At 37.7% G+C, this 25006-nt stretch overlaps 2 protein-coding genes across 3 annotated transcripts in view; one reads left to right on the forward strand and one right to left on the reverse strand.

The window, feature by feature from the left end:
• The first annotated feature begins 783 nt into the window (after positions 1-783).
• On the forward strand, positions 784-5725 carry LOC106082855 (uncharacterized). Its single transcript, XM_013245591.2, has 3 exons — positions 784-800; positions 3565-3749; positions 3803-5725. The coding sequence occupies exons 2-3, from the start codon at positions 3660-3662 to the stop codon at positions 4703-4705; spliced, it is 993 nt and encodes a 330-aa protein (XP_013101045.2). The 5' UTR covers positions 784-800; positions 3565-3659; the 3' UTR covers positions 4706-5725.
• Positions 5726-11651: 5926 nt separating this feature from the next.
• Positions 11652-25006, reverse strand: part of LOC106082856 (uncharacterized) — a 60285-nt gene continuing 46930 nt past the window's right edge. Inside the window, exons 2-7 of one of the 2 annotated variants that reach the window (XM_059365984.1) lie at positions 21513-21623; positions 21247-21445; positions 20997-21175; positions 15653-15815; positions 14631-15586; positions 11652-14256 (exon numbers count right to left, since the gene is read on the reverse strand). In XM_059365984.1, the coding sequence (XP_059221967.1) occupies positions 14215-14256; positions 14631-15586; positions 15653-15815; positions 20997-21175; positions 21247-21445; positions 21513-21623 (1650 nt within the window). In that variant the 3' untranslated portion in view covers positions 11652-14214. Of the gene's footprint in view, positions 15587-15652; positions 15816-20996; positions 21176-21246; positions 21446-21512; positions 21624-25006 lie in introns of both variants that reach the window. The other variant, XM_059365983.1, reaches the window with a different exon arrangement.

Genomic DNA, 25006 nt, shown 5'->3' on the forward strand with positions numbered 1-25006 from the left:
GGCACTATATTTACTTTTTGCGAAAATTTTTCGTAATTATATTTTTTATAAAATAGATTTTGAAGCAAAAAAACTTGCTGATTTCATTCAGCAGGACATTCAACCATAACATTTCAAACAATTTGATTAAAAGTATTATGTTATCATTTAGATTGTTGTAGTGTTTCAATAAAGTAATCATACGAATGAACATAGTACCAGCCATAAGAGAGGAGCAAATGAAATTGGGTGAACATTAAATCAGTAGAAAAATACATGTTAAACAAAAATACAAGTTAACATAAAATCAGCAGAAAAATAATTGTTAAAAAGTGTTCTGTAAAAATAATTTAAAGTTTAAAAGCAAAGTGTCCTCAATCCATTGAAAACTCATTCATTGTTCATACACAGTTATATTGTGTTGTGCGATGGCACATCTATACCTATTGAACATCTTTGAATAAAATCGAGTCCGGTTTAGGGATCTAAAAAAAGTCGACTTTCGACTAATCGTTTAATCGAATTTTTGTGTGAAAAAGTCTAAGTCGACTTTTACTATCTAAATAAGTCGAATAATCGACTTTAAAATCGATTTAGTTTTAGGAAGATTTTTGCCAATTGATGATAAATGCTACACTGTTGACAGAAATTGGAAAGACAAAATGTTTTTTGATATTCTTTTTTAATACGCTCCATTTCGAGCATGGCGAAACAGTTAAAGGTGGTCTCATTTGTCACCTTTAATTGTTTCGCCATGACCAATATAAAACTCTACCCCCAAACAAAACTAGATTGAGTGGCAAACATCGTAATTGAAAAGTGTGAGTGGTTTTAGAAATAAACTTTGTTTTACAACTTATCTTCATCAAATGTGTTGTATATTTGTAATTTCATCTTTATAACACTGTTTTGTTGCTTATGTGTGGAGTATCGGATCAAATAGAACCTATTTTGAAGATTTAAGAAAAAATCGCAGCTATGTTATCAAGCCTTTGAAATTTAGATTTACTGCAAAATGAAAACAATAATAAAAAATGTTACTCAGCATGACCTCACCTTAGTGTATCCTGGGCCAAACCGTGCACATTTACCGATAATGCCAGTATGGGACTCAAATTAAAGATATTTAGAGCGAAATGTCGGAGGGGCTATCCTACCCCCTAAATTTTTGCTCCAATTATCAAAAACGCCAGTTCTCGGAGAAGATTGGTGCGATTCAAGCGAAAATACTATGTACTCTTATAATTTCCTGAAAACAACATATTTGTAACCATTGTTCGGGTGGGTTGTCTGGGGTTCCCATCCTCAAAACCCATCAGATGGATATATGCATGAAATAATTACCAGGTAGTGTACTGTAAACAGCTGGGTACAATTTTTTCTCGCGAGTGCACTATCTGTCAACAAGTTTTGGTTGTGTGTGAGTAATATAGTTAAGAACCATAACACACACAAACAACAAAAAATGGCTCATACATAATATACGTACACTAAATCCGGATTACACTCATAACGTAATTATCGGGTAGTGTAATGTAAACAGCTGAGTACAATTTTTTTTCGCGAAGTGCACTATCTTTCAACGAGTTTTGGTTGTGTGTGTATATTATAGTTAAGAACCATGCCACACAAACAATGAAAAATGGCGCGAACTAGTTATATACACAAAATAAGAGTTGCACTAATAACTGATTTTGACAGATAGTGCACTCAATATTTTGTTGTAGGGCAACTGCCACTACCAGGAAATAAATATAACTTGGTTACACTAATCACTGATTTTGACAGATAGTGCACTCAATATTTTGTTGTTGGGCAACTGACACTACCTGTAAATTAATATGTCTGGGATATATGTACCAATAATGACAATATGGCACTCAAATGAAAGTTATTTGAGAGTAAACTAGTAAAAGCGCTATAAATTCGACTGCACTGAATCTTATATACCCTCCACCATGGATTGCATGGCGCAAGCTCTTTGAATGACTTTTCCAAATAAAGGGTGACTTTTTACGAGCTATATAAAAACGAACACATAAAATTCAGAAAAATGCATGAAATCTTTATTTGTATCGATAGTGTGGTCCATATAATTAATGTTTGAAGATTATTTCATGCAAATGTTGACTGTGACTGCACCTCAAATGGTTCATCCACTAAATCCAACTTTGACATACTCTTTACAACATTTCGGCCGGTATCTCACGAATAAATGCTTCAATTAGGGTTCACTAATAGAGGTTAATATGTCTGGGATATATGTACCAATAATGACAATATTGCACTCAAATGAAACTTATTTGAGAGTAAACAAATAAAAGCGCTATAAATTCGACTGCGCTGAATCTTATATACCCTCCATCATGGATTGCATGGCACAAGCTCTTTGAATGACTTTCCCAAATAAAGGGTGACTTTTTACGAGCTATATAAAAAACGAACACATACAACTCAGAAAAATGCATGATATCTTTATTTGTATCGATAGTGTGGTTCATATAATTAATGTTTGAAATGTTGACTGTGACTGCACCTCAAATGGTTCATCCACTAAATTCAACTTTGGCATACTCTTTCCAACATTTCGGCCGGTATCTCACGAATAAAAATAAAATAAATATAAAAAATATTTATTTATTTATTTATATATTTATATATATTATTTATATAAATAAAATAAAACTCATCTTCAAATGTGCTTCATATTTGTATTTTCATCATTATAACACAGTTTTGTTGCTTGTGTGTGGAATATCGGATAAAATAGAACATCTTTTTTTGATGTTCCTGAGAATAAACATTGCTTTACATTTATAAGGCCATGCGAATTGATCTTCTTAAAATATGTTTTATAATTGTATTTTCATCATTTTCGTTGCTTTTGTGTGGAATTTCGGATAAAAAAAAACTCTTTAAGATTTTAGAAAAGAAAAATCACAACTGTGTTCACAAGCATTTGACATTTATAGGTCGTTTATATGAAATTTTTATGATCTGAATTTAACTGAATCCAAAAACAATTCCTGTCCTTACACTGCGCTTATGTGGATTTAAGTGGCATACACAAGCGTACATTAATGTGCATATCACACAAAACCATAATAATATTTTGGTACTTTTATCAATTTTTCAGCCATAAAATCGGAATTATTTGGTATTTAAAAATAATAGCCCGTTTACATTGTAATTTTTATGATCTGAATTTAACTGAATCCAAAAACAAGTCCTGTCCGTTTACATACGCTTTTGCGGATTTAAGTGACATACACAAGCGTACACGCGTATACATGAATGTGCGTATCACACACATCCATACACAATTCTTGAAAAGAGTTGCTCAGCTGTTCGCATGACCTCGCCTTATAAAACACTGTTTAAACTGCTCTTTAAATCCGGATTTAATGGCAACCTTGTTTTGCTTGATTGATGTCATTTCCACACAAATTTCGCTGCATTCCACTATATAGTACTAAAATAAAACAGGACTATAGTAGTAAAATAAAAAACTGCAAATATAATCGATTATTAAAATTTTTAATCACAAAACTTATCGACTACTTTAATCGACTTTTGAATCTCTAGATGTGAAGCGGGTAATCATCATTCGTTGGCTGGATTTTGAAGGGCTCGAAAAATAATTTAAATCATCTGACTCTCGAAGACGATTCGATTTTTAAATGGGATCCAGAACAAGTAAAATACAAGATATAGATATAGACAGCATGGACCCACGCTCTCCCAGCGGTTGCAGTAGAACACCCATACAAGTAATATACCCTTAAATTTTCTAGCTGAAATTCGAAAAAAGTTTTTTTTTTAGGTTCCTCAAAGTATTCCGCTTGTGGCGACTGACTTGAAATCAAACTCTGAAAACCCTTTGGAGGTTCTGCGTAAACGATTCTTTAAAGGTTTTACGTATAATATTAATGATCCGAGATCTCCCAGCCTCAATTTGAACAGAACTCCATTGATTTTTGAAGACTCCCTCGAGAGAACATTGAATCTGGATGACACTTTTGCCAATTTATTTGCTAGTAATAATGTTCTTAGTGTACTGCCCGCTGGTGACTGTGATGATATCGAAATGGCAGAGAGCAGTAAATCATTGCCGCAACCAGTTCAGAGTGCGATAACACCTACGTCTCCGACCTGTGATCAAAAAATTGATCCTCGTTCGCCTTCTATAGGTATCGAACGTACACCAATTATTTTCAATGATGACGATGCAAGCGAGGAATTCATTCTCGAAAATATTTTATCAACTTTAACGCTAAACCTGAACGAAAGTAATAAGAGCAACAGTATTGTCTCGCTGAGTGCTACAGAAATTCAAGTTCCTGCTGATGAAAAGAAAGAAGCTACTCGTAGGCCTACGAATAGGCCACTAGATCGTGTTAGACACGGCAAAAAGGCAAATGCCAAAAGTCTTAGCCGTAGACAAAAACGGGTGTTTTGTCAGAGGATTTACGAAGACAGTGAAAACCTGTCATCTACTCCTCATTTGAAAGCGACCAATACAAATGTTGATTCCCCAAAAGGGAAACGCACGCCGTTGGGTTGCATCAGAAATAGCTCTCAAGCACGATCCCGGTCGGTAGAAACTGCAATACGTGCGACGAAAACACCTTTACGCCTACAAAGTTTTGATGATACTTTGAATCCTAAAGAGAACACCAAGGTTTCAGGTATCAACATTATATCACAGGATTCTGTAGTACTTTAAGTGAACTTTTTATAATTAAATTAGCCCACAACATTTTTCAGTTTGCGATGTTAGACCGGCAAGCATACGTATTTAATTTAGCCTTTAAACATATTTCTCCAATACAAACTTTCCTTTTTACTTTATTATTTTTTAATTTCTCGTATTTCGATTTTTCAAACGAGATGTTACCTTTTATAGTTTTTCTATCATATGCATATATATTTTATTACTTGATTTTAAAAGGATTAATTTTAAATCTGGTAGCATTGTGTTCTGTATTTAACCTTACTTTCACTTTTCGAAAACTTTTCACTTTTCCGCTGCCAAAATTACCTTTCTGTGATAGCGGCGAAAAACAATTTTTCGAATTCACGTTCAAAAAATCAAAATATGTTTTTCTGCATATGCTTTGCAGATTTTAAAAGGATTCATTTTAAAACTGGTAGCATTGTGTTCTGTATTTAACCTTACTTTCACTTTTCACTTTCCCGCTGCCAAAATTACCTTTCTGTGATAGCGGCGAAAAACAATTTTTCGAATTCACGTTCGAAAAATCAAAACATGTTTTTTCTGCATATGCTTTGCAGACTGTAATGTAAACAAACATTGCTTTTAACCGTTTTCTCAAATAACAAAAAGAAAAGTAAGAAATAATTATCGCCAGTTTAAACACCATTCCTAAAACTAAACAAAAGTCAACATCCAAATGTTGTTCTTTCGAGACGAGCCCAATGAACATAAAGTGATGTAATTGTAAAAATATAGCGGAAACAAATAATAAACCTACCAACTATTGGTAATCAAGTGTTTATATGTGTTTACATATATTTTTTCATCGTAAATTAAAACAATTTTGTTTGTATTCCCTGCAAAAAAATGGTGAAAATTTCTCACATTTTCAGGGGAGAAAAGGGCCGCCGAACAACTCAAAGTGAAAAGTTTTCGTTTCACAAGCTAAATTAAGTTTCAGAACACACCCGATAGTAATCTTTACTAAACTACATTTTTCAATAAAATGTTTCGCTGGGTGGTAAGAAATATGGTATCTGTAGTTACATATTTTACTTGAATTTAAATATATTTTTCTTGTTCGTTTTCTTTTCACGATTACTTTACAAAATAGAAATAAAAATAAATAATAATAAATAAATAATAATAAATAAACAACAAGCGAAATCTAAGGCGCGATTTCAGCCAAGACTATTCTAATAAATTACCGTTGCGACACCTGCAACGAAAGGAAAAGCTGGTAGATTTAAAACAATTTTACTTTATTTAATTAAACAAATTTTCAATAAAGGAACAAATAATTATATATATAAGCCAAAGTGCTATTATTGTAGCCAAATGCTATTATGTAGGGGTAGCGATCCTTCGCAAGCTTCTTCGGCCCGATCGCTGGGGTAACGTCAGTGTTATTGTTTGTTTGTTCTGTTGTTGTTGTTGCAGCAGTGTGTTGTACATTGAGGCGGCAGCCCTTGCCGATGAAGTACTTCATCGAGTCAATGCGGTACGTGCAACCGGCTGCCAATGGATTGTCTTTTTGAGGTAGTTTGGCCTTAATTGAAATTTTTAAATGGCACATCCTCCCCCGACCCTTCATAAGCTTTCAGAAAAAAAAATTTAAAATCCAAAGGTGAAAGGCGAAGCACGACTTTTTTCTGTGAAATTGCAAATTTTGCCCATGAACATTCCACTAAGGAACAGGGGAAACTTCTCACATATCAATGAGTGCAGTCCGATTCAAGTTTTAAGCTCAATGATAAGGGGCCTCCTTTTTATAGCCGAGTCCGAACGGCGTGCCGAAGTGTGACACCTCTTTCGAGAAATGTTTTACATGGCATAGTACCTCACAAATGTTGCCAGCATTAGGAGGGGAAAACCACCGTTGAAAATTTTTTCTGATGGTCTCGCTGGCTAGAACAGACGACCTATATTAAAGGTTGCAAGCAAGGCGGATTTAAAAGGTGGACTCACGCGAACAGGCGTTAACAGCTGGCCAGGTTTGACGGTATTAAGGTGACAGATTTTTGTTTGCATTCTCTTTGTTGTTATCTTCTTTCTCGCATATTCTCTGCTCATGTAAGCACACGTATACATATACGCACACAAATTTCTTTGCGTGTGTTGGCAAAAGTACGATTAGCTTGAAGACATGATGGCAGATTGCACCATATGATTTGTGGCTGTTGTACAAATGAGACCACCTTTAATTGTTTTGCCACGGATTGCAAGTAACAATTTGTTGTTGTTGTAGCAGTGTTATACATTGAGGCGAAAACCCTTGCCGATAAAGGATCTCAGCGGGTCAATCCGGTACTTAAACCGGCTGTCATGGGATTAAAGATTGCAATTAACAATTTGAATGTCGAGTATAAGGAAAGAATTCTGATACGCGTTCCTCAGTAAGAATAGGAAAGAATCTCTCCGAACCATTTAATACCAAATGAGGTTACAGACAAGGAGACAGCCTCTCGTGTGATCTCTTTAATATCCTGCTGGAGAAGATTATACGAGATGCAGAAGTGAATAGATATGGCACACTAATCACAAGAGAGCACATGCTACTCTCCTATGCCGACGATATCGATATCATAGGTCGGTCACCGGAAGTAGTAACTGCAGCCTTTGAAAGAATCGAAAGAGAGTCAGTGAAAATGGGTCTGGCAGTAAATGGAGATAAGACGAAATGGATGGTTTCCACTCCCAAAAAGCCTTGTAGAACCGAGCAGATAAAGAAAATGGAGAAAGTTGGGAAACACAACTTTGAGATAGTCAGTAACTTTATCTACCTCGGCACCGCCGTAATCGAAACGAATGACACCAGTTTTGAGATAAAGCGAAGAACAATACTGGCAAACAGATGCTACTTTGGACTAAGTAAGCAGTTTAAAAACAAGGCCACCTCTCGACGGACGAAGACTACACTTTACAAGACACTGATACTACCCGTGCTGTTATATGGTTCTGAAGCATGGGTACTTGTGAAAGCAGATGAGGCAGTGCTTGGAGTATTTGAGAGAAAGATTCTTCGTTTGCGTTAACGGAGAATATAGGCGACGTATGAAGCACGAGCTGTATGACGACGATAGCATAGTTACACGCATCAAAATACAACGGCTGCGTTGGCTAGGTCATGTTGTCAGAATGGATGAAGAAGCTCCAGCAAAGAAGTCTTTTGAAGGCAAACACGGTGGTACACGCAAACCGGGAAGACCAAAAGCCCGATGGTAAGATCAAGTTGTGGGAGACACCTCGAAACTTTGTGTCAGAGATTTTAGAATGAGCGGAGAAGATGGAGACGCTTGGAACGCCATTCTACGTTCGGCTAGTGGAAGAAATATTCTGTCATAGCCAATTAAAGTAAAGTAAAGTAAGGAAAGAACGCGCTGAAGTATGTAATGAATCTGATTGAATACTGTGCCTCTCAGGTAGACGGTAGCAATTTGGATTACTTGTGCAATGGTCTTGGGTTGGAATCAACCCTGAAGCTTTGGTCTAAGTGAGACTGTCGGATTTCAAAACTCTGCCTTTATGAAACATGTAGTCTTTTGTATGCATGGCATTCCTTAAAACTATCGCAACATTCTGTTGTTCTTGTTGTTGTAGCCACATGTCTATAAGTGGAGGTGGCGATCGTCGTCTACCTTCTTTAGGAGAGCAAGATCGTTCCGGTTCAAAGTAGACCATGCAAAATATCGATGACTTCACTCAAAACTTCCAACTGACTTTATTAACCTTGGTTTTATGTGGTCTGTGCATTGATATTGTTTCTAAAGGGTGATTTTTTTGAGGTTAGGATTTTCATGCATTAGTGTTTGACAGATCACGTGGGATTTCAGACATGGTGTCAAAGAGAAAGATGCTCAGTATGCTTTGACATTTCATCATGAATAGACTTACTAACGAGCAACGCTTGCAAATCATTGAATTTTATTACCAAAATCAGTGTTCGGTTCGAAATGTGTTCATTCACCGTAACGTTGCGTCCAAGAGCATCTTTGAAAAAATACGGTCCAATGATTCCACCAGCGTACAAACCACACCAAACAGTGCATTTTTCGGGATGCATGGGCAGTTCTTGAACGGCTTCTGGTTGCTCTTCACTCCAAATGCGGCAATTTTGCTTATTTACGTAGCCATTCAACCAGAAATGAGCCTCATCGCTGAACAAAATTTGTCAAAATTTGAACACATTTCGAACCGAACACTGATTTTGGTAATAAAATTCAATGATTTGCAAGCGTTGCTCGTTAGTAAGTCTATTCATGATGAAATGTCAAAGCATACTGAGCATCTTTCTCTTTGACACCATGTCTGAAATCCCACGTGATCTTTCAAATACTAATGCATGAAAATCCTAACCTCAAAAAAATCACCCTTTATATAAATCGGTCTGTTGATTTTATCTTCTCGTTTCCGTTTGTAATAAAGGTGATGGGAAATTAACGATAGTATCAATACTATCGATATTTATTATTAAAGCTATCGAAAATATCGAATGTTGCGATTATCGTTAGTTTGCCAGATCTAGATTGCCGCGGGAACATTACGGCCATAGGTTGTTTAATCCTAGGAAGCACAGATTGTTCTGCCCAGACCAATTTTGAATTAATTTATTTATTGAAGTAAATATTTTATGTTTATTTATTTATATTTTTATAACCACAACCATAGATGTTGGAAATGACGATAGGGGTCGAACGAATAAAGATATACGTTTAAAATTTTGTATAGAGACCTTGATGTCGGTCGTTGGGGACTGCAAATGCACCTTTTGGGTTCAGATTTGGGTATATCTCCCATATAAACTGATCTCCCGATTTGACTTCTTAAACCTCTAGAAGCCGCAGTTTTTGTCTTATTTAGCAAATGTTTAGCAGGGAGTGTTATTTAAGGATTTGACTGAAATTTTGCGCGGAATTTTTTTTTTTGTTTTGTTCTAATACGGCAAGAAGCGGTTCCGCCCGGCCTCTCACTGAGACTCTCAGTTCGATACCGCCGATTGTCCACGACTGCAATTGCAGCTACTCCGTAAGGACAATCTCACTATCCGCAACCAGTGGATGCACCCGGTAGCTCGCAGCTAAGATTTTCATGATAATTTATGAAAACCACACAGATCGGGGTTTAAACTTCCAGCATGTGAGGTGCTCATAGTTATACCGTGCCAGGAGCTATCATGCTGATACCAATAAGCTTTCCGGCCTTTAGGTTAAGCTTAAAAATAGTCAATACAGTTATTAGAATGAAACAAAATGTCTAAATGAGTCTGATTAGGTTTTGGATTACCAGTGCGATGGTCGTGGGTTGGATTCTCACCAGAGACCTTGGGTCTAAGTGAGACTGCCGTATTACAAAACTCTACCTTTATAGAACATGTAGTCTGTTGTATGCATGACAATCCAATAGACGATGGCTATCATGATGATACCGATACACTATTTCCTAACAGACTCATTAAGACATTTTTAATCCATTGTGGTACCACAATAGCGACAAACCAGGTCCTGGTGGGAATCGAACTGGTAATCCGAACACGCTACCAACTTAGCTACCGGGTCCTTAAAAGTTAAACATTTTTTTTCGTTTATATCCTGTCTAACTTAAGTTGTTGAGCCATTCCAAAATTATTCACCAAATACGCTGCACCCGACTCACATCACTGTGCAGCTTTCTCAACTTTTTACGGAACCAGCTTTCTTTGGGCGCACCAAATACAAGTTGAAGATTGCGTAAATCTGTAAATCGGTAGGAGTCACCCGACTAAAGAACAATAAGGCAGCAGGAGCCGACGGGTACTCGCTGAACCAATTTAGGCCGGAGGCGACACGCTGATAAGGCGTATGCATCAGCTTATCTGCGCAATCTGTCTAGGAGAACGCATACCCGATGATTGAAACCTCAGCTTACTATGTCCCGCACACAAGAAAGGAGAAAAGACGAAATGTGCCAACTACAGAGGAATAAGTCTCCTCCCCATCGCATACAAGATAATCTCATGCGTATTGTGTGAAAGATTAAAACCAAAAGTCAATGAGATAATTGGGCCCTATCAAGGCGGCTTTAGGCCTGGTAAATCCACTCTGGACCAGATATTCACACTGCGCCAAATCCTGGAAAAGACCCGAGAAGGACAAATCAACACCTACAATCTCTTTATTGACTACAAAGCCGCTTTCGATACCCCTTATCCCTGCAAAATTAGTAAGACTCTCCAGGATGGCACTCACTGATACGCGTTCGTCAGTAAGAATAGGAAAGAATCTCTCTGAACCATTCAATACTAAACGAGGTTTCAGACAAGGAGGCAGTCTATCAGAATGCACGAAGAAGCTCTAGCAAAGAAGTATTTTGAAGGCAAACACGGTGGTACACGCAAACCGGGAAGACCAAAAGCCCGATGGAAAGATCAAGTGGTGGGAGACACCTCGAAACTTGGTGTCAGAGATTTTAGAATGAGCGCAGAAGATCGAGGCGCTTGGAACGCTATTCTACGTTCGTCTAGTGGAACAAATGTTCTGTCATAGCCAATTAAAGTAAGGTGGCGATCATGATGGTCATTGGTTATTTAAAGGATTCAGTTTTTATGTAATAGCCTGTGCCGCCCGTCCTCTCACTGAGACTCGACTGCTGTTGCGGCCATTCCGTTTGGGGCATTCCGTTATCCACATTCTGTGGACGTGCCCGATAGCCCAACAGCTCAGCTTTTCGTGACAACGAATAACACCACACCGATCGGAGCACATAGTTCCAGCCTGTGTGGGCCTGATAGTTATCCCTTGCCGGGAAAAAACTATGTATGTATGTACCTAGTTTTCAAAATATTTGAATAACTTTGATATTTTTCCATTTGCAACCTGTTTTAATCAGCCATAAAGTAAGAAGGTGCGTTTTATTTTCATTTTCGACAGAATTTACCTTTTCGACATTTGCCTGATGAATTAAAGAGAAACAAACAAACAAGATTTTCCATTTGTTTTAATACATTTACATTTTTGTTATAGTATATGTCTCGGACATGTTATACATAGATAAATATGAAGTATGCTGCAATTGTAATTAATAATAAAACAATTTGTTATAGTAAATATTTATAATAATGGTAGATTGCTATAACTACAAGAATACGGAGTATGCAACGGCGGATATAACAAAAGTGAACACAAGGGAAATAATAAAACATACATACGTACACGTATAAGTACACAGGCTTTTTCATGCCAAATCAGTGCTGCTCTGTACTAAAAGGAGAAAAACAGGGTTTTTTTTCTATCGTCCCTAAAGCGTGAAACTAATCTCGTACTCGATTTGCAAACGCTCACTGGCAACTCTCCCAATGGTCTTTGGAGCTTAAGGATTCAAACAATTCGTGGGAATACATGCATGGCTTGAAATTTGGCACAGATTCCCTTTAACTCCACTAAGAATGTTTTAAGCTAAATTTGAAATTTCTTCACGAATACAACATAGTATCTCCAAATTTCAATGTCAATTTTAAGGGAAGCAATAAGGCACTTTGTACATGTCGGTTTTGTGCACCACAATCAGATATGACCAGATACGAAATACAAACGAAACGATTCATCGATCGTCTAGTGCGGATAATTGGAAGTGGGAAGCGGTTGAGAATTATCATAAAGGATATTGAGGAAGTCGTCGAGGAGGGCGTTGTACAGAATTTTGGGAAGATTGGTGAATAAATGCGCTTGCAGTGGCTCTAGGATTGAAAATCGGGGAAATATATATATAAATCTGAACCGATTTCTATAAAATTCAACTGTAATGTCATGAGCCAAGAGTCCAGATTCCTGCCAAATTTCGAGACAATCGGTAACCAAATGACTATTTAATTGCTGTATTACTGCAAATCGGACGAACATATATACGGGAACTATATCTAAATCTGCACCGAATTTTTAAAATTTCAATAGGCTTCGTCTCTAGGCCGAAAATCATGCCTGTACCAAATTTCGATCGTATGAAAATTGCGACCTGTAGTTTGCACACAAATTAACATGGACAGACAAGCGGACATTGCTTAATCGAATCAGAAAGTGATTCTGAGTAGATCGGTGTACTTCTTCTGGGTGTTACAAACAAATTCACTAAGTTATAATACCCTGTACCACAGCAGTGGTGTAGGGTATAAATACCGATATAATATACCGATGAAGCAGTAATAACATACAATGCGTTCGAAGAAAAAAGTTGCACAAGCTTCACACGTACATACGTAATTTAACATTTGGATAAGATTTAAATTTCTGGTGCAGGTATTTGGTACAACATATGCGAATCTAGAATCTTTACGTACTCTAAATGAGTTAACTAAGATCCCTCCTTTTGGTCTGGGCAACATCTAAGGGATCAAACCGATCGATTAACCAAACAAATCAAGCAAATTAAAAAAAATGTAAAAGGAGTGTTTTTTATGTATGAAATCAATTATATATACGTATGTATTTGCAAATTTTGAATTTCCTTGGCTATGAGTTGATGTGAATTCATTATGGGTAACTATTGGTCGCCACTCACTACATTATAAAATAAACCGATCGTCTGATGTGCCTGTAGGCCAGTGAATACTTTGTCCGGTTTGGCATGAACAAGTTGACTAGCACACGTTGTGGGCGTACTGTATGTTTGTATGCGTAAATAACAGTTTACATATATTCTCTAAACATATATAATACATACATACATACATCATAGTTAGATACATTTGAAAGCAACAATAGTCGTATGATAGATACCTTTGTAGTCTGTAGTCTGTTGCATGGTAGGAGTAATTGGTTTGGATTGTTTGGTATGGTTTTGGGTGTTCCTTTACTTTTACTTACAAACTAGCCTAAATAAGTGAGTGTGTCGATGGTGGTTGGGTGAATGTTTGTGTTCTGATTGTGATAGCGCGCGAAATGACGGGATGTATCATGATGATGATGATGATGATGATGATGATGATAATGATGGATATCAAAGTTGGGCGACATGAGATGGGACCTTGACCTACGGCAATGGACAGCCAAATTAAAATGCGACTGCAAACATTCAGATAAAGCAAACGCACAACGCTGGGTGGCGGGGGCGAGGCGGCGGCGGCGAGAGATATAGGTAAGTGACGCAAGGTAATGAGGATAAATTGGACTATTGGACTATCTACCTAGTAACCGAATCAGTTGTGTCGCTTCATGCGTTTGGTTAATCACTTAACTCTTATACTAAATGTTATGAACGGTTCATTCATTAATTTTGACTATTCTAAATTAGTTTATACTCGACATACACATGTATATATGTATAGTATATATATATATATATAAATTTATTCATATAGTATGTATAGTAACAGCCTAGATAAAAAATTCACTATCTTGGACGACCTCCCGGCGGAATGCAATTAAAAAACTTGTTCTATCGCGTTTTCTTATTGTTGCTTTGAGGTTATAACTCTGTCATTTGGCAAAGCCGGAAGCATATCCTAGTGAACAAGTAAGTTTTTGAACACTTTTGATCATCGGTGTTCGTTACGCGTGCAACATTATATGACCGAAGGAGTCGAGAACATCCTAGAAATAATTTGAAAAAATATTGTTATCTATACATTGAAAGCTTTTAGCATCCACAAATGTTTAATGCAGAGTTCAGAGATCGAATGGCGTCGAGTAGCAATAGCATATCCGCTGATAGAATTGGTTAATTTGTCTAAAACTTTGATGGATTTGCTTGTTTACCTAGAGCGACATCTATCTTCAGTGCGTTTCATGGGTTTATATGCATGTGGGTGTGTATGTAGGCGAAATACATAGGAGTTTTGAGATGGCATGACGATCAGAGTTAGAACAGTTCATTGACCAAGTTTGGCAGGACTCAAAAGGAGTTCTGGTTCGTATTTGCTTATCGGGGTAGACAGTGAAGGAACGGTGAACGAAGTAGAACCTACCAGACTATTAGGCGAAAGCGTTGACGAACTGGCCGAATATGTGGAAGATAACATTGAGGATGCGGGAAATTTCAGATTTGTTGTACATGGAGGCTGCTCACAATTACTGCTATGAGAGCTCGGCACTGTGGTTCCAATTGGCAAATCATCGATTACTTGGCCGGGTATGGCCTGTGGGTTGAGCGATGACGAAATTTCTGTTGTAGACATGAGAGAGGGCGCTGTAGATGGTTGTGCTGGAAGCGGACTTGACGTGATTGACCTAGTCAGGCATGTTGTGGGAGCTGAAGATGGTAAGGCATACGATGATGTCGATGCGGTTAACATTGACAACGGCATCGCTAGGGGTCCTCGTATGAGATTCTCCGTTCGATCGGAATTTCCACGAGACGACATAGACGCCGCTAATGCAGCGGCATATGTACTCGCTGTACTAGGCGCATTAACACTGTTGCCTGTCTGCCTTGCAGCAGCTAATGAATTGGGCGCATGCACTGTTGGTATAGAACTCGCCTCGGGCGGCGAAAGATGTGTTGATGCCACCAGGCTGCTATCATTTATATTCATCCTACTCGATGTTGTTGGTGCAGCATTCGAAGGCGGGCGCATTTCTTTGTCCAAATTCGGATTTCTTACAAATATTAAGGATGTTTCCATTTGCTGACCACAAGCTTCATCATAGGAGGACACTGATTCTTGTCCACCAATTAATTGGGAAACGGCTAGATTTTGTTGTTGCACTGAAACACGCTGGCGCGACAATTTGTTATTGAAACCGCTAATCGCAGGCACAGGATACGCTTTACTATCCTCAGGATTGGTGGGGGCAGATGTGTAAACGGCAGTACTCGTCCCTGTTCGCTCGATCTCATAGGTATTGGTAAATTTTTCCGGAACACTTGCATCGCGATTTGATGCTGCGTTTAGGCTTGCCTTCTCACCCATCTCACTTTTTTCTGAAAGAATGCGTTAGTCAATTCAAATCGTACTTCTCTACGAGTCGAATATTCTGTCCCACTTACCTGCTGCCGCTTCGGGCTCCTTTATAATGGGAACAATGCGATTTGTCGCTGGCTTTTGTTCGTTCTGCATAAAGAGCGATGTTGTGGCAATCTGGCGTAAGGCTTCCATGCCTTCGTTAAGCATTTTGCTATTGGACCTCTTGTGAGTGCCGGGATATCTTGACTAGGGAATGCAAAAAGTTCCAAAAATTTTACAAAAGAACATACCATTAATCGCACAGCAACAAAACATGATTTTTGTTTTGCAAAAATAACTTAAACTTCCCCCACCCTATTCCCTATATGTCTGGTTCACAATACAAACGAATATTGTCATTACACCGTGTGGACGAAAATCAAATGTCATCATTTTAGGCAATTCATTGCATATTGTCCACTTATTGCAACTGATATTCAGTAGGCTATATTTCACCAAAGCGATCAAGATTTGGACCGAGATGTTGATAAAGCGGAAATACGTAGCATCTTAAAAACACAAAATATAACAAAGTCTCAGGGACAAATAGGGTGCCTTATGAATTCTACAAGAATGCATCGAACGAATTCCATGAACATTCCACTAAGGAACAAGAGCAAACTTCTCACATATCAATGAGTGCAGTCCGATTCAAGTTTAGGCTCAATGATAACGGGCCTCCTTTTTAGAATCGACACCTCTTTCGAGAGAAGTTTTACATGACATAGTACCTCACAAATGTTGCCAGCATTGGGAGGGGAAAACCACAGCTGAAATTTTTTTCTGATGGTCTCGCTAGGATTCGAAGCCAGGCGTTCAGCGTCATAGGCTAACCTAACATGCTAACCACTGCGCTACGGTGGCCTCCCAGAATATATAATAAAGTATTTAATACAGGGGAAGTAGATTATAGTCTAAACGAAACGGTTATATTCCCAATACGCAAAAACAGAAATACTGAGACACCAGGCATATACAGGGGAATATCGTTTTTGAACACAATGGTAAAGGTATTGATGGGAGTCTTAAATGCAAGGATTACGAAAAGGTCAAACTTGTATCTAGCTGGATTCAGAGGAGGCTATTCAACAGTGAATGATATATTCAATCTGTCATCTATAGTTCAAATGAAATTGGCAGAAAAGAAAAAGGTGTGAGGTATACACGGCCTTCGAAACATTTTGATATATTAACTGCACACTGCAGGAATGTCAACCAAAATGTTGAATGTGATAAAAATCGTATACTAAACAAGTAAGATGGGCTAAAGTCGGGCGAAGCCAACCTTTTGATATCCTACACCACTTTGGATATGCAGGGTAAGTCGTTGAATTTAAAATTTGCTTAAATTTGATATGTAAATCGTTGTGCAAATTTTTGAGAAGATCGATTGAAAATAGGTTAGCAAAGGCTTTCAAAGTGAAAATTTGGAGACGCATATATATGGGAGCTATACCTAATACTGAACAAATGTCCATGAAATTCATCAGTCATTAGAAGAGTTATAAGAGAAACCTTCGTGCCAAATTTTGTCAAGATCGGTTTACAAATTACTGAATAATTGAGAATTATTCAAAATCGGACGATAATATGTAAATATGGGAGCTATTATATCTAAATCTGAACCGATTTCTATTAAATTCGATAGCAATACCGGGAGTCATATGGGAATCCTTTATGCCAATTTTCGTGTGAATCGGTTAACAAATGACCAATTTATTGCAATACTAGTCCAAATCAGACGAACATATATATGGGAGCTACATCTAAAACTGAGCCGATTTCTATGAATTCACCAAAAATGTCCAGACTTATAAAGGGATCCCTACCGCAAAATTTCGTGATAAATGACGATATACTTCTAATTTTAGTCCAAATCGGACGTGCGTTTATATAGAAGCTATATACAAATCTGAGCAGATTTCTATGAAATTTTCCAATAATGCCGAAGAATTTCATAGAGCCGATTTCTTGGGAATCGGTTTACACATGACGATGTAATTGCAATTTTAGTGCAAATCGGACGAACATATATATGGGAGCTATTTCCAAATATGAACCGATTTTTACCAATTTCAATAGGCTTCGTCTCTATGCTCAAGAAATTGCTTGTGCCAGATTTGAAGACGATCAGATGGAAATTGTGACCTGTATTTTGTACACAAATTAACATGGACAGACGGACATAGCTAAAACGAACCAGAAAGTGATTCTGAGTCGATCGGTGTACTTATTAATGGATCTATTGCTCTTTCTTATGGGTGTTACAAACAAATTCACTTACCCTGTACCACAGTAGTGGTGTAGGGTGTAAATACAAAAACTGTTGTGTGGACTGGCAATGATTTATCAGAATACTTCACGTACGTAGTCAGGCGTGAGGCTAAGGATGTCTATTATCTCCGCAACTCTTTATTTAAATGATCTCCATGGCTGGCAGGAAGGGGGTCTAATTTTAGAGGGACTGAATATTAGAACGTTATTATATAGAGACGATATAGTAATACGGACAGAAGAGAGACTGGTTTTGCGAAATACTTTGATACTTAAGCTTGAGGAGGGGTTTACATTGAGAACCCAGGGACTGAGATCTGTTTTTAGACTACCTGACCATAATACGGTCCTGCAGGTCCGGGCGATCACGGTATGCGTGAAGTGGTGTGGTGCTAACGCGATGACGTCGAGTATGAACATCTTTACCGACGCAGTCCGAGTTAAGGGAGTGGGCGACGAATGCGCATGCAACATTGTGGAACAGCGAAACGGTCGGTAGGACGGCGAAAATCCTATGGGGGAATCCAGATCGTGAGAAGACGAGGCTACTACTAAAAGGAAGCAAGAAGGAGGTCAGTATAGCTATTGGTATCATAACAGGACACATAGGACTACGAGCTCACTTATGTAAATTCGGTGCGGCAAGTGATAGCATGTGTAGGACATGCGGGGAGGATGATGAGACGTTGCATTAGTTCCACGTGATAAACCGACCACACCCCTTACTCTTTTGTCAAAGTGGAGAATTTTTAAGAGTGTACGCAGATACACGCACTCGTAGGCTGCTTAATTATTGGGCTGGTTTGAAGAGGTGGATAAGCATATTAGGCAGGTATTTTCTTAAAAAGGCTCATAAACATTGTCTTTGGAAACCGATACAATTAATGATCATTTCTTCACGCTACAAATGCATATGAATTTTTTCAAGAATGGAATAGAAGAATTTTTTGGGCAGAAGCATTATTATGCAGGTTGCAAGATCTCAAGCTACGATGCAAGATCTCAAGCTACGATGCAAGATCTCAAGCTACGATGCAAGATCTCAAGCTACGATGTTATTCAGAAAAAAAAAATTATCGAGCCTAAACAAGCGAAACCCGTTACGACAGATTTTTAAACTTCAATGTGGGTGTAGATTGCACGAAGAATTTCTATGATATGGATAAAATTCCCATTATAATGAGAACCATGCAGGTTGGACGAACAAATACTTCACTTCGACTGATAATTTGACGAGAACTGCTCGAGAATGGAATATGGTAACTCATGCGTTTATGCAAGATCTCAAGCTACGAAGTTATTCAGAAAAAAAAAAAATAATCGACCCTAAACGAGCGAAACCCGTTACGACAGATTTTTAAACTACAATGTGGGTGTAGATTGCACGAAGAATTTCTATGATCTGGATAAAATTCCCATTATAATGAGAACCAGAGCCAGTATATAAACATTCCTTTAGCCGAGCGATTTTTTTTACTTGTAAAAATCCTCGCTGTAGAAACCCAATTGACAATTGATTGTGACCGAAAACATTTATGTAGTTATTGCCACAAAGTCAATATGGTATTCTTATAATCAGTTTAAAATTTTAATTTTATTTTTATACCCTCCACCATAGGATGGGGTTTGACAATGTCGTCATTCCGTTTGTAACACCTCGAAATATGCGTCTAAGACCCCATAAAGTATATATATTCATGATCATCATGACATTTTTAGTCGATCTAGCCATGTCCGTCCGTCTGTCGAAAGCACGCTAACTTTCGAATAAGTAAAGCTAGACGCTTGAAATTTTGCACAAATATATCATAGTAATGTAGGTTGGGATTATAAATGAACCGAATCGGTCCAGGTTTTTATATAGCTGCCATATAAACCGATTGACTTTTTGAGCATCTAGAGGGCGCAATTCTTATCCGATTTGGTTGAAAATTTGCACAAAGTTAATATGGTATTCTTATAATCAGTTTAAAATTTTAATTTTATTTTTATACCCTCCACCATAGGATGGGGAGTGCTTATGTCGTCATTCCGTTTGTAACACCTCGAAATATGCGTCTAAGACCCCATAAAGTATATATATTCTTGATCGTCATGACATTTTAAGTCGATCTAGCCATGTCCGTCCGTCTTTCGAAAGCACGCTAACGTTCGAAGAAGTTACTTTTTTTTAATTTTATTTTTATACCCTCCACCACAGGATGGGGTGTGCTAATGTCGTCATTTCGTTTATAACACCTCGAAATATGCGTCTAAGACCCCATAAAGTATATATATTCTAGATCGTCATGACATTTTAAGCCGATCTAGTCATGTCCGTCCGTCTTTCGAAAGCACGCCAACGTTCGAAGAAGTAAAGCTAGACGCCTGAAATTTTGCACAAATATATCTTAGCCATGTCCGTCCGTCCGTCTGTCGAAAGCACGCTAACGTTCGAATAAGTAAAGCTAGACGTTTGAAATTTTGCACAAATATATCATAGTAATGTAGGTTGGGATTATAAATGGGCCGAATCGGTACAGGTTTTTATATAGCTGCCATATAAACCGATTGACTTCTTGAGCATCTAGAGGGCGCAATTCTGAAAATTTGCACGTTGTGTTTTGGTATCACTTCCAATAACTGTGCTAAGTATTGTTTAAATCGGTTCATAACCTGATATAGCTGTCATATAAACCGATCTGGGATCTTGACTTCTTGAGCCACTAGAGGGCGCAATTCTCATAAACCTATCTGGGATCTTGACTTCTTAAGCCTCTAGAGGCGCAATTCTTATCCGGAAATCTGTCCAAATTTAGCTAAAGCTCTCATATATAGTATATATCGGCCGATTTTCACTTCTGGTGTCTTTGCAAGTGCAGTAACAGAGGCGGGTACATTCTGGTTTTAACTTTCACTTTTCCCTGCAAATCAATTTTAATTATCAAGCAAACAAAAAGCTCATGTTAATTGTTTGTGGTAAAATACTTTTTGGATCTCATTTAAGATATCTTTTGATGCAAATTGATACAACTTGAACACTTTATTCACGTTATAGTGACAAAATGATTTGGGGGGAAAAGTGAAACGCGGAACACCGAAGATTGTAAATAACCGTAGCATTATTAGACATACTTGTTGTCCCGGAGCTCGTGCAATGGAAACTCGTTTTATTTCGCCTCTAAGCAAGGAGGTAGTGTGGTCCGCATCGACTTTGTTACCATTTTTCTTTCGGACGCCTTTGCTGTTTGCTATGCAATGCGAAGGGCATATGCAGAACAATATTCTTAGCATGCAGCATACGAAACCTAGACCTGTTAAAAAGAGGAATTTTTCTTGGATAAGCAGGATATACTACAACATAGACAGATAGGCTTTGTCTTACCAATAAGCGATGGACCTATGAGTCGTAGCTCGACAGTTTTGAATCCCTTTTCTCCTGTCCCTACAAACGCTATCACCAGTCCCAAGGCAATTGTTCCCAATCCAACGTACAAAAAGGCATTGGCGAATGTACTTGGACCTCGCAAGACTCCCAAAAAGTCCTCATCGTCGGATGAACCGCCCAGCGAGGCATCCTGTATCTGTAAAAAGCCAGACATCAATTCAAAAGCGAACTTTTCAAAAGTATGCTACCTATGCAGTACTTACCCTGTTCCTTTTGACCCAGCGCCGATGACACGTAGCCTGTTGCTGTTGCTGTGTCTCTTGAACACTGCAACGTCTTCCGCGTTCCAACCAAGCAGCTCGTCCCTGAGCGCACTAGTTTAGCAGCAATGCGACACGGAGGAGAGAAAGAAATGTGCATTAGTTTTCACTCTTACCCAATTGTTGTTTCCACAGAAACATGTTTGTATGTAAACATCCATATGCGCACAAAAAACAAAAACGAATATTCTTTTTTTATAAAATATTTGTATATAGATATATATGTATTTATTTAGAATAAGTAAGTATTGGTTGATCAAAATGCTTCTGGTTTAAATGCGCGAACATCAATCATCATAAGCAATTTCAATATCCGAAAGAACAAAGAACAACAACAAAAAATGTATGTATGTAAAAATATGCATTGCATGCAAACGTAGATGTCTTAAATAGCAATAGATGTCTATATGTATATATGTGTATATGTAGTTTGCCATGTATGTATGCATCCATATCGTTGGCTTTGCATATAAGTAAAATGAAAGAGTTTTTTTACCCACGGTTTCGCTTCCACCGAAAATCGCATGCACTTTGTAGAGCAGCTCACAAAAATCAAACAGGAAAATCGGTTCATGGGCCTGATTAATCATGCTATCACTCGATTCCGAGCAGTCTAGTGTTAAATGTTGGCAATATTAACTGAATATATCTGCTAAATCGGATATAAATTTGGAAGTTTAATCCGAAAATCAGTGTAAATGGGGCATACCTAGGTGTTAACCTACATCCAAATTAGGCAGGAAGGTGTGAAATTAGAAGATCAGTTTTGCTTTCACTGAATATCGCATGTACTCTGTAGAGCAGCTCACAAAAATCAAATCGGAAAATCGGTTCGGGTCCCAGATAAATCATGCTATCACTCGATTCCGAGCAGCACTAGGTTGAATGTTAACAATATTAACATAATATAACTGCTAAATCGGATATAAATTTGGAAGTTTACTCCGAAAATCAGTCTATGAAATCGAAAGACAACAAACAAAAGGTACAAAGCGATTGGATCATATTTGGAATAGGCATTTTAAATCATATAAGAATGCTGCATACGAAATTCCAGCCAAAAATTATGAAAATTGTGGCCTTATGGTTCTTAAGCTGCATCCAAAGGTTTAGGGTAGGTTAGAGTGGCAGTCTATGTTCTAAACAGACTTACTTAGACTATTTTAGTCCATTGTGGTACCACAGTAGCGACAGATTAGGCATCTAGTGGGAACCCAACCATCGACCCCCGCATTAGTAATCCTAGCATGCAAACAACTCAGCTCCCAAGACGACCCCCCAGTAAGATTTACTCTTTGCAGAAAATTTCAGTCGTTCAAATTATATTTTATTTTGATTAACAGGCTGGTGGTTTGGCGAATGCAGTCCAAACCGGGCGAACCTTATTTGATTATAGCTGCCGTATAGGCCGTTGTGCCAATAAAACATATAGAGTCCGTACAAATCGTTTTTACACAGGAGTTCAATAGGTTTGGCTGCTATGCATAAAAGGGCCTCCTAATAGATATAGTTCCCATATAAACCGATCCTCCGACTTGACTTCTTAACCCCATATAAGCCTTAATTTTTCCCCGATTTGGTATAAACTTGATTTGCCAAATACATATGTTCTTCAGACAATTAAACTCGTTGAGTTCGTAAAATCCATTTTTCAACACGATTTCATTCGATTTCGCTAATATACGAGGGTTGCTATATACATAAGTTTTAGGTCAGAAATCATGCATGGAAATATTTATCATCAAAAATGGTTTTATTGTTATTCAAAGTATTCTCAAGCATGATTTATACACTTTTGCATGCGCTCGAACCAATTGTCGAAGCACTTTTTCCACTTTGATTAAGACACCGCGAAAAAATGGATGTTGAATGCTTTAAAAGCATCATCTGTGTAATCACACATTTTTATACCCTCCACCATAGGATGGGGGTATACTAATTTCGTCATTCGGTTTGTAACACCTCGAAATATGCGTCTGAGACCCCATTAAGTATATATATTCTTGATCGTCATGTAATTTTAAGTCGATCTAGCCATGTCCGTCCGTCTGTCTGTCTAAAGCACGCTAACTTTCGAAGGAGTAAAGCTAGGCGCTTGAAATTTTGTACAAATACTTTTTATTAGTGTAGGTCGGTTGGGATTGTAAATGGGCCAAATCGGTCCATGTTTTGATATAGCTGTCATATAAACCGATCTTGGGTCTTGACTTCTAGAGTCTCTAGAGGGCGCAATTCTTTTCCGATTTGATAAAAATTTTGCACGAGTCCGAATCTGACTATAACCTGATATAGCTCCAATAGCATAACAGTTCATATTCAATATTCTTTGCTTGTCTAAAAAGAGAAACCGCGCAAAGAACTTGACAAATGCCATCCATGGGGAAAGGTATATAAGATTCGGCCCGGCCGAATTTAGCACGCTCTTACTTGTTTTTGCCTATTTAATTCTTTTGAAATCACTTTAAATTTCAAATTCTTTTGAAATCACTTTAAATTCAATACGTCAAAACGTATTGAATACGATTGTGCTAGTCAAACAGTCAAACTTTCCAATGGAAATGTCAGATTGCATTAGGCTACACTAAGTGTAGCCTTGACTAGAAACTTATATGGCAGACCTCGTATATTTGTATATAGTCCCATTAATAGATATAACTGATCCTCCGACGTGACTTGGGCCCCAAGAAGCCCTAATTTTTAACTGATTTGGTTGAAATTTCATCACGAACACTTATGCCTTTTATATACCAGACCTCACACGTTCCGGATAGCTCCATAAATAGATATGGTGCTCATAAAAACCGATTTTCCGATTTGATATGGGCCCAAGCATAATCCATGGACGTATGTAGTTACTGAAGTTTGGCCCCGCCCGAACTTGTGTTTTTACTTGTGGCTTGTCAAATTTATTTCTTGCATTTAATTATAAAAAATTTGCTAAAATAATAAAATAGGGCAGGACTCTGAAAATATTGAATAATCGAGGAAAAATCGTAAGATACAGAGAAACAAAGTTTATTCTTAACGTTATTTTAGTTTAACATCTGTTTTCAGTTAATCAAACCTTTGCCGTTTGATTTTTGTAGCTTTAGATAAATTTTACATATAAATTTTACATACCAACATCGATACATACATATGTATATACATACATACATATTTTATGAAATATGTTTTTGTTGCCTTACGACAAAGGACAAACGTCCCATAATCTGAATACGTAAGCATGGTTGTGTACATGTTTATTAACCCATACAAGCGCATATTGTCCGGCTTCAGACCGTAGAGGTCTCTGCTTCATCATTGAAACCGTTTGTAATGATTCGCTTATAACAATGCGATGAGAAAAAGGTATGCGTTAATCCATTTGGCAAATGTCATTGATAATTAGTGGTTGGTGCCTTACTTTAACAGAGGTTGTTTGTTCTTCTGTTTTG

This window comes from Stomoxys calcitrans, chromosome 3 (genome assembly GCF_963082655.1).
Source record: "Stomoxys calcitrans chromosome 3, idStoCalc2.1, whole genome shotgun sequence".
NCBI classification, from domain to species: Eukaryota; Metazoa; Arthropoda; class Insecta; order Diptera; family Muscidae; genus Stomoxys; species Stomoxys calcitrans.

Bases quoted from the DNA above. Each gene is read 5' to 3' on its own strand.
- LOC106082855 (XM_013245591.2), top strand. From the start codon at position 3,660: ATGGGATCCAGAACAAGTAAAATACAAGATATAGATATAGACAGCATG. The intron at 3,750-3,802 runs GTAATATACCCT...TTTTTTTTTTAG, and splicing joins GCAGTAGAACACCCATACAA to GTTCCTCAAAGTATTCCGCT.